We start from the raw sequence: 16,613 nt of genomic DNA on the forward strand, positions 1-16,613 counted from the left end.
TTTCCTCATGTGCTCTACCGACTTTCGCCAAGCTGTGTTTCATGTATCTTTCTCCGCAATCGCGTACATACATGAGTATTTTACGATGCAAGCATGTCCATGTTCATGAAAGACGTCTGCTTATGTCCTGGAATATCGCATCCCATCGCGCACCATGTAACACGAACCACGGATAACCCATGAGAAGTTCGACGAGCGTCTAACGCTCTTGTACTGAGATCCAACTGTAGATTTGAGTAAGGGTCGGTAATTGGCTTCGCGGCCTCTGTATCGTTCCATCTTGACCTATGGCTTCTCAGATCCTCCCTCTAGGTCAGTCTTACGTCGCTCGAACCGTACAATCTGCTGATAATTCGAACGTTAACTTTTCCCAGAACTTATTGACAAATGCATTGGTTCGCGGATATGGGTAATTATGAAGAGCGACCGCGAGTTCACCGGCACATTGCTCGGATTTGATGACTTCGTTAGTGAGTACATCTACTATGCTCCCGCAATCAAGTGCATGACCATTTCGTGTGTCTCGTGCAGACATGGTGCTAGAGGATGTCACGGAGTAGTTAGTCTCTCTCTTCGATTGACCAGTGTTCACGCTCTCATCTGCTATCTAGCGAAACTACGCCCCAGGGCAAGAAGAAGACAAAACTCGCACAGACGCTGTTGAATGGCAACAATATATGCATGGTATGCACTCTGGTTGCATGTTGTCCTCCTGATGTGTTGACGAGTATATGTGCAGCTTATTCCTGGTAGCAATGGACCCGACGATGCATAGGATTCCCGACATCTGGAATCAGTTTGTTCTTGGCCGCTTGCCGGAGTACCATTCCACGAACATCAAGTGCCCCAGCCGCTGGTGGCCTACATATCCTCCAGGGCCTTCGCGCGATGGAGAGTATATACGCCAGGATTTGCCTTTCTCACTGTCACGTCAAAAAGGTCACTGTCTTCTGTCGCTACATGTTTCCATTATATCAAGCGCAGGATTCTGCGCCGGCGCCTGGAGCTTAGGTAGGATTCTGCCCGCGACAAAAAATAGCCAACGCCCACGAAAGAAGTCGCTTCCTATGCAGACCGTGTATGCAAAGGTCGGAGACCACTTGGAAAGCCTTTTGTCTGCTGCAACATTCACGTCCGAGTCGCCCACAGATCGGAAGCGCGACTTGTCGCGTCCGTGACTACCGTGACATTCAGTCAAGGAGTGTCACGGGTCCTTCCTTCGTCCTGCACCATGACTGTTCGTCTGCGACTCGCCGTGCATGGCGCCCGACACAACCGCATTTTCCACATCGTCGCCATAGACATGCGCCATCGACGCAATGCCAAACCAATAGAGACACTGGGGGTGTTCGACCCCCGCCTCAAGCCTGGCGAGACTACGAAGACGATCGAGTGGAGTGCAAGCCGGATAAAGTACTGGCTTGGGGTGGGCGCGCTCCCGAGCAAGACAGTCACTAAACTCTTGACATTGGTGTGTGCACAAGCACGTATTTCGTGGGGGACGGGTGACTTAACTGTCGAACAGGGCGGAGTTATTCCCCCACATTCACAGTATCATGTCAACGAAACCTACTCTTTACCTGAAGGTGTCAGCACCTCGGCCGTGACTTCAGAAATCAAGGCACGTCTACCCAAAAACACACCGGCGTCACACGAAGATACGCAGGCCCCTTCCCTGAGCACGCGGTCGTCAGGAGACGAGCAGAGGTCATAGGTGCACCGGCTACCAGTGGCTTGCACATATTAGCATTGACGCACCACGCAGTCGCGTGCAGAGGCGGCTTGGGGTTGTGCATCGGAGGACCGACGGCTCATTGATGCGACCCCACTTAGTTGTGTACAGAATCCTTTGTGTAACTACTCGACATCCGGGCTGACGATGGAACCCCTCACACCTTCTTCGCCCGCCCTATTAGATTTCGCCCGCCCTATTAGATTTCGCCCGCCCTATTAGATTTCGCCCGCCCTATTAGATTTCGCCCGCCCTATTAGATCCACTATCTCCCTCTGATCCGCTATTTCAGCGAGCTCTTCCGCACTATAGCCGTCAGGATCCTTGGGATAGCAGGTGAGAATGATACACGACGTTGCCTCTCAACAAGCGGAAAACATACGGGTACTTGCCAGCTGGCACCACGCTGGAGCAGTATGTCTGCAACACCTATGTTACCTCGGTCGCACGCCAAGTGCAGTGGGGTGTAACCCTATTCGAATAATCAATCGTTCGCTCACAGCTAGGAAGACTCCACTCACGTTTACATCCTTCGTATCAACTTTGAAAGAGGTATTTGCACGCAGGAAGGACTCCATGTCTTCCGCCGTACCGGATATCGCAATATTGCTGACAGCGTCGGGGCTGTTCTCATCCTCCGGCTGCGCCATTACACTCACCGAATTGCCCATCGAGAGTCCACCGCTCTGTCTTGACGCTTCCACTGAGTCATCATCCCGGATATCTTCCTCTTCTTGTGAAGTGGATGGTTGCTCGACTGTTGCGTCTTCACTCCAGCCCAGCCCTCGAGCAATGGCCAAATATCGTTCTTCGGCCTCATTCGCACGATCTCCGTATTTCTGTCTAATAGAACGCCATGCATCCCATTTTGCCCGTCCAGTAAAATCGAATATCGATGGTCTAGATGTAGACGGTATCGGTGAAACAACAAGGTACTTGTAGAGCCCGTAAAGCTGATGGAATACAGTACGTGGAGCCGTCAGGAAAGGTGATCGAATGGGAGGACGGAACGAAGACCTCTAGCCTTATCGTATCCGACAGTGCAGAAAGTGATGGTGCACCAGACATATACGCAGCAGCGGCTTGGAAAGCTGATGAAGGAACATAGGCAGACATGATCACAGCTCAGGTTGACAATATCTACGTCAGTGCGCAAAGCGCAAAATTCTATTACGTAAGTCAGATGCTATTGAATTCACGAAGTTAACTGAAACGCTATGCGAGACCAGCATCTTGCATAGCCTGAGGAGGGGCCCCATCAGCATATAAATGGTGATTCGCTCCTCCGAACACACCTTCAAGAGTACTGGGCCAATCTCGGCTGGACTGGCGGTTACAATCGAACCGGCCCTCTCGAGAGCAGCAACTTTGTCTGACGCGGCACCTATGTAAATTGGTGTACTAATCAGAAAATGCTCAGCAAAACTACAGTAGTAAGCCACTTACCCTTTCCACCCGATATAATAGCACCTGCATGTCCCATGCGTCGGCCCGGAGGTGCAGTACGTCCAGCTATGAAACTGACGACAGGCTTAGGCTTGGCACGAGTCTTGTTGTACCTCTCCAAATAATCAGCAGCCTCCTCCTCCATGGAACCACCGATCTCGCCAATAATTACGATACCTGGTCAGGTTCAGGGTTGAGCATCGCAAAGTCACACCAGACGGACACTCACCCTCGGTCTTATCATCTTCCATGAAGAGTTTGATCACATCAACATGCTTGGTACCAGGGAATGGATCGCCACCAATACCGACGCAGAGCGTCTGGCCCAGCCCTACGTCCGTGGTCTGGGCGACAGCCTCGTATGTGAGGGTACCTGAGCGGGAAACGATCCCTGATATACATACACGTCAGCATTTTGTTTTCTCCAGGTCAGGAAAATCGTAGACCAATATTGCCAGGTTTGTGAATGTGTCCGGGCTGAATACCCATCTTGCAACCCAGTGGGTTGATGATCCCAGGGCAGTTTGGTCCGACGAGACGGGATTTTGATTGGCTTTTCAGCGCATTCATGACCTACGTTCACGAAATCGGGTGGATAACACGTAGCACACGCGACCGGAGAACGCGTACCTTGATCTCGTCGGCCTGAGGGATACCCTCCGTAATGCAGACAATCAAGCCGATCTCATTTTCGATAGCTTCAAGGATCGCGTCGGCGGCGAATGGCGGGGGTACATAAAGAATAGAGGCATCGGGATGCGTATCGCGGACCGCCTGAACATAACTTCGGTACAACCGGCACAGCTTGATCTCAGTACTCACTCACGTCTTTGACTGAACCGAACACCGGGATTCCGAGATGAGTCTGTCCGACCTTGTGCGGTGACACGCCAGCGACCATGTTGGTGCCATATTCTAGGGCTTCCTTCACATGGAAGGTAGCCTTTCCGCGAAACGTCAGCGACACGGTGGAGACATACAGTGCACAGAATGCGCACAGTCTTTCCGGTGATACCCTGACACAACACCTTGGTATCCTTGTTAATGAGGAGGTTCTTAATAGTAGACTCATAGTTGCGTCGGGCCGCAGACTGTGAGAACGTCCGACGTCCGGCTGGAGAAGCGTTAGGTCATAGGATACCCCAGAAAAACAGACGTGAGATTACCGGACGCCAGATAGTGGCCAGCACGGGACAACATGGCGAGAGATATGGAGAGGGTGGACGACTGGTGCAGCAGCGGGAGGTACGCTAGCTCGAAAGTAGTTTGCTCATGTTTTTGTGCACGTTCTCAATCTCGATCGGCCCGCGGATTGCCACTGGACACGGAACCTGCACGGAACAGAGGCAGCTTCCTCTCGGAGTCTTCGCGATGCACCTCGATGAGTAACCGCACACAGGGTTCGCGGGAAATACATCGTCATTTATGTTCTACTCAATACATATCTTCTCAGGTATCCAGCGGACTGATACGTCTCCTCTCACGAGCCTTACGAGACGCCCTATGCAATGTTATTATCGCGTATTTCACCTTGTCATATTGCGCCGTTCGGATAGCACTAGACGCGACGTAGATCGTGAGCTTACCAATCGAATATGACACATTCATACTCACCTGCTCATGTCTGCCATGAACTGAGTCTTGGCCTGGTCTGGAGCGGATGTCGATGGAAGGCCTAGTAGAACCACTGGCAACCACGATAGCAGCTGGGCCTGCCACAAAGACGCCATCATCCGAAAGATCGTCACTACTATCGAAGTGGAGTCTTCCGGGAAATCCCCAACTAGGCCAGTCAAGAGGTATCCGGACAATTCCAGGCCTTCCTTCTCAACTACTGGTCGGATGGCCGCGGCATACAGCGGGAATTTAGGCGGAGGGGCAGTTGAAGTCGTGGTTAGACAATCATGGGTGAGGATGTTGCGTATGAAGTCCAATGCGGCGAACACGATATCAGTGTGTATGACAGTCAGCGCCGCCATTGCAGCGCGGAAGGCAATAGGAAAAGCAGGAGAGGGAAAGAGTACGTCGGGCGCGTACTCAAGCAGTTGCAGCAGCATCTGCAAGTAGTCTTCCATAACTTGAAGCGGGACAGATCGGAATGAGTGAAGATTGAGATGCAGAAAGTTTTAACGCCGCACCATCAGGTATACTGGATGGGGTTTTCTGTTGAAGAATACCAACCAGCTTCTTGGATGATCTCTCAAAGACTTCTTTGAAGGCGTTGCGCAGAGCAGTGTCGTCGTCGTTTCCGAAGCGGCCCACGATCTTTCCCGCAATCCAGAGATAGCTGGAGAAGCCAGTAACTTCAAATGCTGTGGACATCCTTGTGAGTACGGAAGGCAGTAATGGACGAGCCGCAGGGCCAAAGAAATTGAGACCGAGACGGAGGACTCGGGTGGTCCGCTCGCAAATGTGATAGTCTGATCCGTATTTCGCCAAGAACGGATCAAAGAATGACCACGCTTCTTGGCAGCTGTTCTGGCAAGCGGAGGGCAGTTCTTCCCCAAATGTGTCGATTACACCCAGCATAACTTCGAGATTCTCGAGGCCATCTAGAAACATATGTAAGCCACACCTTACACGGACAAGCTCGGAACCTACTAGCGACAGCTTGCAGTTCGTCCTTCGAAGCGAGAGTCGGTTTCCTTGCGATTGCATGAACTTGAGCCAAGATATCCAAGGAGAATGCCCGCAATGACTGAGCGGCTTGCTCCATTGGCATAGCCGATATCACGTAGGCAATTGCTTCGTATACTTGGATCTTGTCGTCCTGTGCGAGCTTAGAACCAGTCGATCCAAGGAAGGTATGAAGTTGTGGCAAGAAATCGACCAAGTGCTGAAATAGATTAAAAAGGTATGAGTTCCATTTTAGGTGAGAATATACAAGGTGTGCATACACGCTTGCAATCTTGACACAGATATTTCAGCGCTTGACCTGCGGCGGCATTAACTTCTGTGTCGGTGTCATTGAACCCAGCAGAGATATACTGGAGCTGGTAAGGAATATAATTAGGGTGCCTATTAATCCATTCGGTGTAGCGGGAAATAATGAGCAGAGCTGCGTATCGCACTCTAGGGTGTTGTGGAAGGGACGGAATAAGGTCCATTATCTTCGGCACCGCCCTGTCGTCCGTGGGGTCAACCTCCGCACCCATGGATCTCATGGAGAATAGCGGGGCTTCTATTTCTTGCCAAGACACGCTCGGCCGCGACAACGCTACAGTGATCACGTTGTAAGTGGAGAGTAAACAGGTGTCTGCGCCCAGAACGTAGCAGCAATCCTTGAGGGTGTCCCCCATGATGTGTCTGAACGAGCGGAAGTTTTCGGCTTCTTGTCCCGTCAAAGAGCTGCTATCTTCCGGAAAGTGGAGATGCTGGATGATGATGCCCATGAGGGCCTTGTACGCATCCAGAAACAAGGGCGAGACAGAAGACTTCTTTCCGATAGTTTGGGCTAACCGCATCCAAAAATGGAACGTAATGGGGACGATGTCGAGGTCAGGGTAAGCAGCGCATTCCCCGATGGCTTCGACGATTGGGAAGAAGGTGTCGGGATGATGGAGCAGCAGACTGCGATACGTCTCTCCGGCCTCCGTGAAGATACGTGCATAGCCTCGGATCTTTTCTGGATCGTCCTTGCATTCGTTCAATTTGGGCCTCAGAGCAACGATCCTTGGGACAATAATCTCAATAACTTCCATGTTATCATCGATCTCTTGAGTTTCATGAATTAGGTCGCATATCACGCCGACGGCTGCGTCGAAGAGCCCGTCAGACGCTAACGCCTCGAAAGCGAATGCTAGAAGTGGTGACTGCGCAAGAGACGACGCTGTAATCTCCCCTGCAGCAAGCCAGCTGCTGAGACAAGTAAAAATCTGTGCTTGAACAGCAGCTGTGACACCTAACAAAAGCTCATCGGTCAACGAAATTCTAGCTGCTGAGGAACGTACACCCACCTGTAGCTTGCATATACATTGAAAGGAGATTCACGATCTTGACAGCATTCGCGGTAAGAATTTTGGCAGCGCGTTCTCTGTACTCCTCGTCCTGTACATTATGTTGGAGGGGATCAGCGCACTACAGGATGCAAAACACTCACAGTCACAGGAATTTTCGTATTGCTGGTAATTTCCTCTGGCAGGACTGTTAAGAATTGGAGCAGAGCGGGAACTGTAGCGGGATTGGGTCCAAACTTATCGATCATGTTCTGTACGGGATCCTCCCAGGCAGGGAGCTGCAGCGCCAGGCCGGACACAGCTAGACAGAGTTGGACGATGATCGTACGCGGTCCAGTATGGTATCTCTCTAGTGCCATGACGAGGGAATCGCGAAAATGGAAAAGGTCCTCCGGCATGGTCATGTCATGAAGATCATAGGTGACCTAGGAGTCAAAAAGAGATGTAAAGGGCACACGGTGATTCAAGGGGGTACACACCAACCTTCGTTCTGAACGTCTGCGCGGCGAATAGTTTAGCTGCTGGGGGAGCATCCGGAGACAAGAGAAGGACGTTGCAGGTGGTCCATGCATCTCGCTGGTGGAGTAGCGGGAGGGGCCATGGTCAGATGCCGTCGGGATGGAGAGGCGAAAGTGGTATTTACGGAGTGCTGGAAATCCTGCAGCCATGCATTTGCCTGGTCGAGAGACGCCTTGTTGGGGGCGCGACCGAAGACATCGAGGGCAGATAAGACAGCTTGGACATTAGCCATTGTCGTCCTGAGAGCAACCAGTCAAGATGACCGAGACGCCGCCACACTCTTCAGACAGCCAAGTATGGTAGCCGCATGTCACACTTCCGCGATGTCATGCACCGAGTACTGGGCGACCCAAAAAATAAATACAGATTTCGGACAGGTTGTAATGGTATAGCGTATTGGCATAAAGGATCCACCTGTCCATCAACCCAACAATACTTCGCAGAGAGCGAAACAAACACAGTAGTACTAGTAGTGGAAGTGACGGGACAAAAAAGGTATCCGTGTAAACGAGTGTGGTGGTGTGTTCATGGTGCACTAGACGAAAAACAGACAGAAAGGTGCAAGCGCATTTTCGAGTCAGGGAGCGTACGATATCACGATCTAAACAAGGGCGGAAAAGACCAGCAATGGCCGACATCGAAGAGACAGGACAGAGAGAGCGACCGGATCCAGAGAGATCATATATGGAACGGGACACTAAGTGCGGAGGAAGCCCTTCTTCCTGCCAGTCTGTTGAAGCCGTATTCAGCATGGCACCAAAAAGGATGTCAAGTCGGTTACTTACGACATTCTTTTCGGGGGTCAGTGGACGCCCAGCCTCGATCCGCCGTTTCTTCTCGTCGAGGTCCAACCGCTGCTTCTCGAGGGCCTCCTTCATCTCCCGATGCCTGGCATACAACTCCTCTTCCGACTGCTTGAGCTTCGCCTCCTTCTCCTGCACCTTCTGTTGGAACACCATCTTCATCTCGGCCTCCATCTTGGCAAGCTTGGCCTCGTGCATGGTGCGCTCCTCCTGTATCCTGATGGCAGGGCTACAACACCGTGGTGAGGCAGAATAAAAGATGTGTACTCGAAAGACTCACTTGACCTCCTTGAAGACACTGGAGTCCTGGACAACTCCCATGCTGACCAACTTCTCCGTTCGCCAGTTCTCATACAGGACATCATTGGTGTACTCCCTGAGTTCCTCCATATATGTCCGGACGAGCATCTGTCGGAGCTTCACGAAATCGCAGTGGTCTTCGTTGTCCACCTCTACTACACCCCATGGATACGCACGACCACGGACTTCGCGACCGTCGGGTGTCTTCACGTATTTGTCAGAACCGACGACCGCAAAGGGAATTTTGCTCGCAATCTCTTCAGCCTCTGCAATTGCCTCCTCATCCTCATTTTCGTACGTGGGCGCTTGGAAGATGTGGATATTGTGGTAGGCAATGTCGGCAAGAATCTTGCGCCGACTCGTAAGATTTAAGAAAAGGTGATTTATATGACAAACATACGCGGGCCTTGAATTCTGCCACTTCCTCATCCGTGAGGGTATCGGCCTTCGCAATGACGGGGATCAGGTTGACTTTAGTGTGAAGCTGACGCATGCACTCGATGTCAATCGGCTTCAACCTGAAACGTCATGAGCACAGAAATGATGTCAACAAACTATTAGCGGCATACGAGTGACCCGTGGGCTGAATAAAATAGAGACAAGCGTGTACGCGGTTGTCGACTATTTTTTGCCGGTTCACTCGGTTCTCCTGCTCAAGATACGAGTCGAATCGAGCCTCAATGTTCTCCACGATAGGCTTCCAGCTGCAGGGTCTTGTGAGCGACATGGGTCGAGGCCTTGAGGTTGCAACATACCTATCGTCGTTGTTGACGAAGTCGCCGAAACCAGGCGTGTCAACTACGGTCAAACGAAGCCGAACACCATTCTCCTCAATATCTACACGTCGCAGAAGAGAGATGAATATCCATCATTGACAGAGAAAGAAGGGGTGATGATGATGCGCACCGGCGCTGATGCTTTCAATAGCAACCGTTTGAGGGCGCTCTGCGCTGGGAGGTAGAGGCTCCTTGGGGGGGTAGAGAGTGGTATTGAACAAAGTGTTAATGAGCGTCGATTTTCCAAGACCTGACTCTCCTGCAAAGGAGTCGAGGTGTTATGTCGTCAGAGCTATTGGCACGAGGAATAAAACTTACCGACGACCATGGCGGTGAACTGGAAGCCTTTGCGCACGCTCTTCCTATGCACCTGGTTAGGCAGATTGGCAAAACCGACGAAGCCCATGAGCTTCTTGCGTATGATGGGCGAAGCGGCGACTTCGTTGGGCGACGTAGCCAATGATGGGCTGGAACCATTCATCTTGCTCGTGCCGTTCTGGGAGAGGGAAGCGTCGCCGTTGGCAGTGGAAACATACGAGTCCGTCATCTGGAAAGCGGTCTCCGGCTCAACAAGGGAACGCAGAAAGAAAGAGGTAGAATACCTTGATGGCGGCAAGGGATGGAACGAGAGGAAGAAATGCTAGCGAGCGCGAGTGGTCCTGTTGTTTACTATTGATTGAGACTGTGGCGTCTATTCGCACATTTGGCTTCGGTAGTACGGTGTGCTATGGTAGAGTCGTATTCAATCCCTATTTCCTCTCTTCAACCCGGTCTGCTCACCCAGGGGAAGGGATCAGTATGAAACGTTACGCCGACACCCGTAGAAGACATCGCCGTCTAGACAGAACCCACGCTGGTGCGGCGCAGGTCCCGTCACTAAAATTTGTAACGTCCGATTGCGGCACAACGTGTCCTTGAAGAGTTCCAAACACGCTTCAGCGGTGTGGTGTAGGTCAAGCTAGAACCCATTATCCATCTCCTGCCTAAGGACAAGGAGGCAATATGGTAAACATCTACATGATAACGGTGAGTCTAACATCTCCCGCTGATCGGCAAAGCTCGAAGCCCATGTTGTTGCGATTAGTATATTCAGACTGGTCTGCGGTTTAAAGCATCCGGAATACTTGGAGTGGGCAGTTACTAATGGGAATGCCCAATGTATAGCCAGCGGCGATGAACTTCAGAACTTGAGAATCGGTCATCGTACAGCCAATTGTTACGTAAGTTTAGGAGACTGTTGCGCTTGTTAGAGTTATCCGCCCTCGTTCAAGTAATCACAGTCCTTATAGAGATTATCCGTGTTTCGTTTTGGGTATGCCTCTTGACCAACTCTTGACGCCGACCGCCGCGTATCGCGGCGGTGGACCATCGTGTCGCGAAGGAGGTCGAAGTATGTACTTGGAACCGGCGTTCCCCCCCCCCCCTTTCCCCTTGTTTGTTCTGTATTATTTTATTTTGAAAAATATTGTTTTGAATCACGAGTTACACGAACACTTAACTTTATTGGGGTTAGGGTTAATTGGCCCAAAGGACCAATCCGACTGCTTAAGTCACCTTGTCGTTGCTTTCCTTCCCCCCAGGTCGATAACTCCCCGCGAGGATACCTCAGCCGGCATGTCTGCTTCTAATGTGTCTGAGAGCTCTCAACCTTCTCGCTCGTTGAACCGTCAGGTAGTCCTGGACGAAGACGAGTACACTGAAGCTCTCTCGCACATTATCGCACGGGATTTCTTCCCGTCACTTGTACATCTGGACGCAACCAACGATTATCTGGAAGCATTGCGTTCCAAGGATCCGCAGCTCATACAAGCATCCTTCCGACGCTTGGAAGATTTGTCCACACCCGTATCTCGTCATGACCGACCATGGCAGACACCCTCGCAGACACCTTACGCCGCTGGTCCTTCGGAAACGCCGTTGCGCACGCCGCGGGGAGAGCCACCCGTAAAAAGGACGCGTTACGATACCAGCACTAGCCTTGACAATTTCCAGGCTAAATACACCTCGGAGGACAATTCGAGTTTCACGCAGATCCTCGAAGACGAGAACAGGAAACGGAGAGAGAAATGGGCGTGGGCGTGGGAAGCACAGAAGAGAGTTGAAGAGCAGAGGGGGAAGATGTTGGAGGGAAGGGAGAGGTTACTTATCGAGGCACCGGCGGGGCCAGGTGTGAGGGAGAAGTTCCGGATAGAGGCACCCACTCCTGCAGGGCTGATCACAGACGGGTCGGCTTCAATTGAAGGTAAGGTGCAGCACGCAGAGCCGGCTGAGGGTAAAGAAGAGAGGAGCGAAGAGAAGGGTAAAGAGGTAGCTGTGAAAGCTCAGCGCGAGATTGGAAAGGTGGAGGACTTGGTAGTAGACGTGATGGCACCTAAGAAAGATACTCGTGCTGCCGGCGTGGAAGGCTGGAACTTCAAGGTATAGTCATATGTCTGGTCTAACACGTTGATACTAACTATGCAATAGACGCGGAATGCTCTCATGTTTTCGCCCGACGCGGACGAGTCACCTTACCACCCTTCAGCTGCAACGTTAGCGGCAGACGCGAAAAACGAACCGAAGATCGTCAAGCACTCTAATACTCGACTACCGGAGCAAGACGAAACTCCTTCAGGGACGCTTTCTACACCTCCTAGCCCAACACGGAGCCGTATTGACGCTGCCATTGCTGGAACACCGTGTACGATATATTCCATGCTTTAATCACGCGGTTATTGGCTGACCTCCACGCTACAGACCAACCAAGGTCATCAATGGACACCTTTTCGCTTGTTCCTTCAATACCTTCACCTACACCATCCGAATTAGGTCCTGCTGCGGTGAAACAACTGATGACATGGGGCACGCTAATTGCTACACCCCGTGTCCTCTCTGATTCTGATGACCCGGCGGAGATGCCTCCTCCAAGTACACCCTTCCACATTGCAGGCCCGTCCACTCGCGAGCGGATCTCTCACAAATTGTCCTCGGACGCCGCAAAGAGTCTACGTGCCAAAGCTGGTCTTCTCGGTCTCCCTGGCATATCACGTACGCTTAGGAGCGGAGTCAAGAGAGACGGCTCAATGCCACCGCCATCGTGGACACCGCGGCGGGCGGATGCACCAGGTGGACTCACTCCTGCTGCTAAGAGGTTGCTAGATCGAACAACGATGGGCACCGCCGCGGCGAGAAGGGCAGAAGCGATGGGGAGGATCGCTGGGTGGGAGGGAAGTGCGGCTGCTAAGGCGAGAGTGAAGGATCTCAACAGAGTCCGATGGACACCCACCCCGAGTCCCGTTACGAGGAGGGGATAAGTATATATACAAACCAGTACTGTACCTGCAATTTACCATCTTGCGACCAGACGGTACGACTCCTTGTCCCTCTGAAGGGTATCCATCCATCAATACATCAGATGCATGGTAAAGATACAAGCAAGTACAACAGTGTATCACGAGTCTGGCTCTGACAGTCTTGGTCGTTTTGTAGGCCGTTCCAAATCCTCGACCTTTCTTCGCTCGCTGCCGTTAGTGCTCTGTGACTGTACCTTCGCAGTACCTTCGGTTTTGGGATTGTTCGTCACTGGTGGGGAGCCTGCGGCAGGTCTTGGTTTCTTCTTAACCAAAACGCCCTTCAGCAATTTCTTTGTATCCTTTCTGGCGGAAGGAGCCGCTGCCGGGGCCTTAGGCTTGCTTGGGACGCTGGTCGTAGTACCGACTATAGATGAAATTGCCGGTGGCTTGTTTGCTTCATTTTCTCGTGCGGCAACCGCTCTGTGAAGATCAATCAGGAGAAAACGTAGTAGAAGACAGAGCGAGACTGACTCTCTGAAGTGTTTCAATTCTTCGCCATCCATCTCTTTACGCATGCGCTCTTCCTCACGCTGCTTTTCCATGATGGAATCTAGGAAGAGGACCTCGTCCTCTTCCAGAGCCCGAAATTGGTTACCTAAGTGTCCCATGAGCATCCATCGCCTCCAGATGTCCCACTCAATAAAAACCTAGTTTGTTGCGCTCCTCCCATTCTTCTTGTTTGGCTGCCTGAATTGCGTGAGACTCACACACTGAGCGAATAGAATTGGTGCTTACTCTATTCGCAGCTAATTTCTGTATCGGCGAGCATGGTTACACCTCGGTGAATGAGTTACGGACTGCAGCACTCACCTCTGCAAGGCTTCGTCCATCAAACACGTCCTCCGTTGGAGGCGGAGGTGGTTCCTGCCCAAGCCTTTATGTAGCGGACACAGTTCAATCGATTCACTCATGTACAGTCCGAGATCGACGTTACCTTGCATAGGCAGCCTTCCACTGTTCTTCGCGCTTCGCTTTCGCGGTCTCAATGTCATTCTGGGAGACGAAGCGGGAACCAACGTTCCCCGAGGAGATTGAAGGAATTGCGTCTATGTCGTCCATTAGTGCAGAGCGATCCTGAAGTTAGCCGAGGTCGCTCGGCGAGAACCTCAGATGGGAATTGGATGGGAATAGATGACGGGCGCTTAGAGCATGTTTGACCCTCAGCCAGCTGTGCACGCGTGCACTCTGACTACACCTTTATTCCTTTCCATATCCTTGTACTCTGCCAAATGACCACCGATGGCCCTCATCTGCCGTCCTCAGTCTCTGCATCGTCTTCGAAGTCGCATAGCGCCCATAGTTCATGCGCAGCGTATGCAGCAAACAAGGCAGTGGTCACCTCACCTCGTCCGTACCCGGGTTTCATCCGTGCCACGCGTATGAGTTAACTCTGCTCTCATCAGCCTGGGCACGCGATGAACCCCCTTCGCCCAAGGAAGGCGAGCCCCAATCCGTCGAGAACGCCCGCCATACACTGCAGTCTCGATCCTTTGACATCACCTCCCGCGATTCTTCCTCTGCAGCGGAAGAACCGGGTCCCTCTCGATGGTGGGCTTTTACTAGGCATCGTCCAAGCGATTCCCTGGGTCCCCTTGCCGCCGACACATTCAGACAACATCACACCAGACATGGCCGGGAGCACGCCTTGTCTATCCCATGGCTAAACGTGTCACACTATCGGAGCTCTCCAGAGGAAGGCCCTGCAAATGTTCACGGCAGGGATATCGAGGATCCTTCGACCTCTGATCGACATTCGACCCACAACTCTCTCCGTCTCAATATACCCACACGTTCTGCGGATCCGCTCACCCTGGCGCAGAATGCTACGCCAGGGTGGGAGACACCATGGACTCCAAGACCACGCGGAGACATGATCTCTCGAGAGCACGCACTCTGGGAAAATAGCACGGAACCCCCACCAAGGGAAGAACATGACGACGGTGAGAAGCGGGACACATGGGTGCCGCGCAAGAAGCGCTTTAGAACATATTTGATACACAATACATATGTTCCTCTGGTGAGTCTTTCTAGTGCATTTATTGTGCTGACAAGATGTTCATTCATACTCCCTAGTTATTCCGTTTCGTCAATATCGTTCTTACAACGGCTGCACTTGCCCTTGCGATACGAATACGCGTCATAGAGAAACGGTATCATGTCATGGGTGCTATCGGCTCATCACCGTAGGTCATGTTAAATGCTGACGTTTAATTGACTTCTTATGCTTGCTCTAGGACTCTCGTCATTATCTTCGCACCCCTCACACTCGTTCATGTAGTGATAGCGATATACGTGCGTCGTATCTCTATTTGATTTGCTACCGACGTGTAATGGTTGTCTCGCAGTCCGAATATTTTGGTCGGCCACTGGGTCTCTGGCGGACTTCAGGCAAACTTTTGTACACCCTCGTCGAAGTTGTGTTCATCTGCGCGTGGTCGGCCGCGCTCGCGCTGTGTTTCGACAACTTCTTCACCTCGCTGATTCCCTGTGCCTCACCCTCGAGCACGTCATGGTACAATCAGCTCCCTCGACCCACGATTCCCGGTCTAAGCTCAATCGAGGAAGGACCCGGAGACACGATATGTGACGACCAGGTCGCCCTCATCTGTCTGTCCGGTGTTGGGCTCATGATGTACTGCTTCAACCTCGTCATCAACTTGTTTCGAATCTTCGAGAGGATCAAATATCATCCGACATCCATCTTTCCAAGATGAAGCAGCTTCGACCTTGGCGTTTCGCATGGAATATCACCTTCTCGCTTTGTCTACCTTGGTCTGTACACTTCGGTTTTATATCTCATTATGTGGACGTTGGTTGCATCTTCACTTACTTACAGCACTACACAATAGTCGGAAACCTGTAGCTTCTTGATAATGATCCTCGCGTTCATGGAACAGAGGATATGACCGAACACACACAATTTAGCTTGACTGTGAAATTTGTGGCGCGCCTCACGGGCAAAAGCCCTACTGAATAAAGTCTCCATCAACCGCGAGATGTCCGAAGATATGAAGGTCCATGTTTTGCTGACAAGAAACAGGACCAGTATTCATTTGCATACGACAGGCATCAGTGATCAATCACGTTACAAGAAAGGTTACAAGCTTCAAGCACCACACTCCGAAATCCACGCTGAACGCAGACGGTGTCAGCATGCCTGGAAGGCCGTGAAAGTTGGCGGATATGAGACGGGAACATAATCCTCACACGAAGGAACCTGATCTTGCTACGTGGCGGGAAGTCCGAACCAAAAGTTTTCCATGAGTATGCGTTGTCTGACTGCCTTCCATCCGCGGGGAAATTCGTCTCTGCGTTCTCACTGCGTGCGCAGGCCGCCCTGTGGAGGTGCATGGCAATTTGGCTGTGGTTTCGAAGTCGAGAAACAGGATGATCCGGGCAAATTCGAAGGTTCGAGCGACATTGAGCGCATGGCTGACACGTTCCACAGTGAGAGGAACCGGCGGCCTCACTTGGACAGGCAATAATCGCTTGGTGCCGAACGAGGCAAGTGCGCAGTGGACAGTTACAAGGTCGAAGTCCGATCGGCGGCGCTCAGGCGCAAGGCTTCCTGCTGCGCCAAACGCCGCGGCTTGATGCAGCTTGTCCGCAGTGTGTGGGCCCTTTCCGCCGATAGCTCGTTATCCAAAGGTGGTTTGTGCTAGTTCCGCAGCGTATTATCGAGCAAGCGACCCCAGCGGTATTCCAAGAGCTCGACTTGATCTGCGAGAGACATCGGAGGCTTACATGAC

General features: G+C 51.9%; 9 protein-coding genes across 9 annotated transcripts; 4 read left to right on the top strand and 5 right to left on the bottom strand.

Moving 5' to 3' along the window:
• Window positions 1-287: 287 nt before the first annotated feature.
• Window positions 288-775, top strand: SCP_0107130 (U6 snRNA-associated Sm-like protein; the record flags this gene model as incomplete). The annotated part of the gene is made up of 5 exons (XM_027752943.1): window positions 288-312; window positions 375-470; window positions 532-559; window positions 612-684; window positions 740-775. 5 exons carry the CDS (start codon window positions 288-290, stop codon window positions 773-775), a joined length of 258 nt encoding a protein of 85 aa, XP_027608744.1.
• A 456-nt stretch (window positions 776-1,231) lies between these two features.
• SCP_0107140 (ribosomal protein) lies at window positions 1,232-1,714 on the top strand (the record flags this gene model as incomplete). Its single annotated transcript, XM_027752944.1, has 1 exon — window positions 1,232-1,714. The coding sequence occupies one exon, from the start codon at window positions 1,232-1,234 to the stop codon at window positions 1,712-1,714; it is 483 nt and encodes a 160-aa protein (XP_027608745.1).
• A 236-nt stretch (window positions 1,715-1,950) lies between these two features.
• Window positions 1,951-2,848, bottom strand: SCP_0107150 (hypothetical protein; the record flags this gene model as incomplete). The annotated part of the gene is made up of 4 exons (XM_027752945.1): window positions 1,951-2,055; window positions 2,115-2,204; window positions 2,254-2,685; window positions 2,750-2,848. The coding sequence occupies 4 exons, from the start codon at window positions 2,846-2,848 to the stop codon at window positions 1,951-1,953; spliced, it is 726 nt and encodes a 241-aa protein (XP_027608746.1).
• Window positions 2,849-2,947: 99 nt separating this feature from the next.
• SCP_0107160 (Succinate--CoA ligase [ADP-forming] subunit alpha, mitochondrial) lies at window positions 2,948-4,378 on the bottom strand (the record flags this gene model as incomplete). The annotated part of the gene is made up of 9 exons (XM_027752946.1): window positions 2,948-2,974; window positions 3,028-3,116; window positions 3,179-3,355; window positions 3,408-3,569; window positions 3,625-3,751; window positions 3,809-3,952; window positions 4,005-4,121; window positions 4,177-4,292; window positions 4,345-4,378. 9 exons carry the CDS (start codon window positions 4,376-4,378, stop codon window positions 2,948-2,950), a joined length of 993 nt encoding a protein of 330 aa, XP_027608747.1.
• A 249-nt stretch (window positions 4,379-4,627) lies between these two features.
• SCP_0107170 (Uncharacterized protein) lies at window positions 4,628-7,885 on the bottom strand (the record flags this gene model as incomplete). Its single annotated transcript, XM_027752947.1, has 9 exons — window positions 4,628-4,736; window positions 4,793-5,255; window positions 5,317-5,730; window positions 5,780-6,014; window positions 6,076-7,079; window positions 7,135-7,225; window positions 7,278-7,559; window positions 7,618-7,710; window positions 7,778-7,885. 9 exons carry the CDS (start codon window positions 7,883-7,885, stop codon window positions 4,628-4,630), a joined length of 2,799 nt encoding a protein of 932 aa, XP_027608748.1.
• Window positions 7,886-8,350: 465 nt separating this feature from the next.
• Window positions 8,351-10,363, bottom strand: SCP_0107180 (Cell division control protein; the record flags this gene model as incomplete). The annotated part of the gene is made up of 10 exons (XM_027752948.1): window positions 8,351-8,383; window positions 8,439-8,685; window positions 8,737-9,104; window positions 9,157-9,274; window positions 9,326-9,460; window positions 9,512-9,593; window positions 9,663-9,791; window positions 9,851-10,079; window positions 10,135-10,257; window positions 10,313-10,363. The coding sequence occupies 10 exons, from the start codon at window positions 10,361-10,363 to the stop codon at window positions 8,351-8,353; spliced, it is 1,515 nt and encodes a 504-aa protein (XP_027608749.1).
• A 783-nt stretch (window positions 10,364-11,146) lies between these two features.
• SCP_0107190 (predicted protein) lies at window positions 11,147-12,825 on the top strand (the record flags this gene model as incomplete). Its single annotated transcript, XM_027752949.1, has 3 exons — window positions 11,147-11,950; window positions 11,999-12,212; window positions 12,269-12,825. 3 exons carry the CDS (start codon window positions 11,147-11,149, stop codon window positions 12,823-12,825), a joined length of 1,575 nt encoding a protein of 524 aa, XP_027608750.1.
• Window positions 12,826-12,962: 137 nt separating this feature from the next.
• SCP_0107200 (predicted protein) lies at window positions 12,963-13,923 on the bottom strand (the record flags this gene model as incomplete). Its single annotated transcript, XM_027752950.1, has 6 exons — window positions 12,963-13,284; window positions 13,336-13,459; window positions 13,512-13,551; window positions 13,600-13,617; window positions 13,675-13,738; window positions 13,799-13,923. 6 exons carry the CDS (start codon window positions 13,921-13,923, stop codon window positions 12,963-12,965), a joined length of 693 nt encoding a protein of 230 aa, XP_027608751.1.
• A 170-nt stretch (window positions 13,924-14,093) lies between these two features.
• SCP_0107210 (hypothetical protein) lies at window positions 14,094-15,578 on the top strand (the record flags this gene model as incomplete). Its single annotated transcript, XM_027752951.1, has 5 exons — window positions 14,094-14,211; window positions 14,268-14,881; window positions 14,938-15,047; window positions 15,099-15,156; window positions 15,210-15,578. 5 exons carry the CDS (start codon window positions 14,094-14,096, stop codon window positions 15,576-15,578), a joined length of 1,269 nt encoding a protein of 422 aa, XP_027608752.1.
• Between the last annotated feature and the right edge of the window lie 1,035 nt (window positions 15,579-16,613).

The sequence above is a fragment of the Sparassis crispa genome (genome assembly GCF_003851025.1).
Source record: "Sparassis crispa DNA, contig_000000F, whole genome shotgun sequence".
In the NCBI taxonomy this organism is placed as follows: Eukaryota; Fungi; Basidiomycota; class Agaricomycetes; order Polyporales; family Sparassidaceae; genus Sparassis; species Sparassis crispa.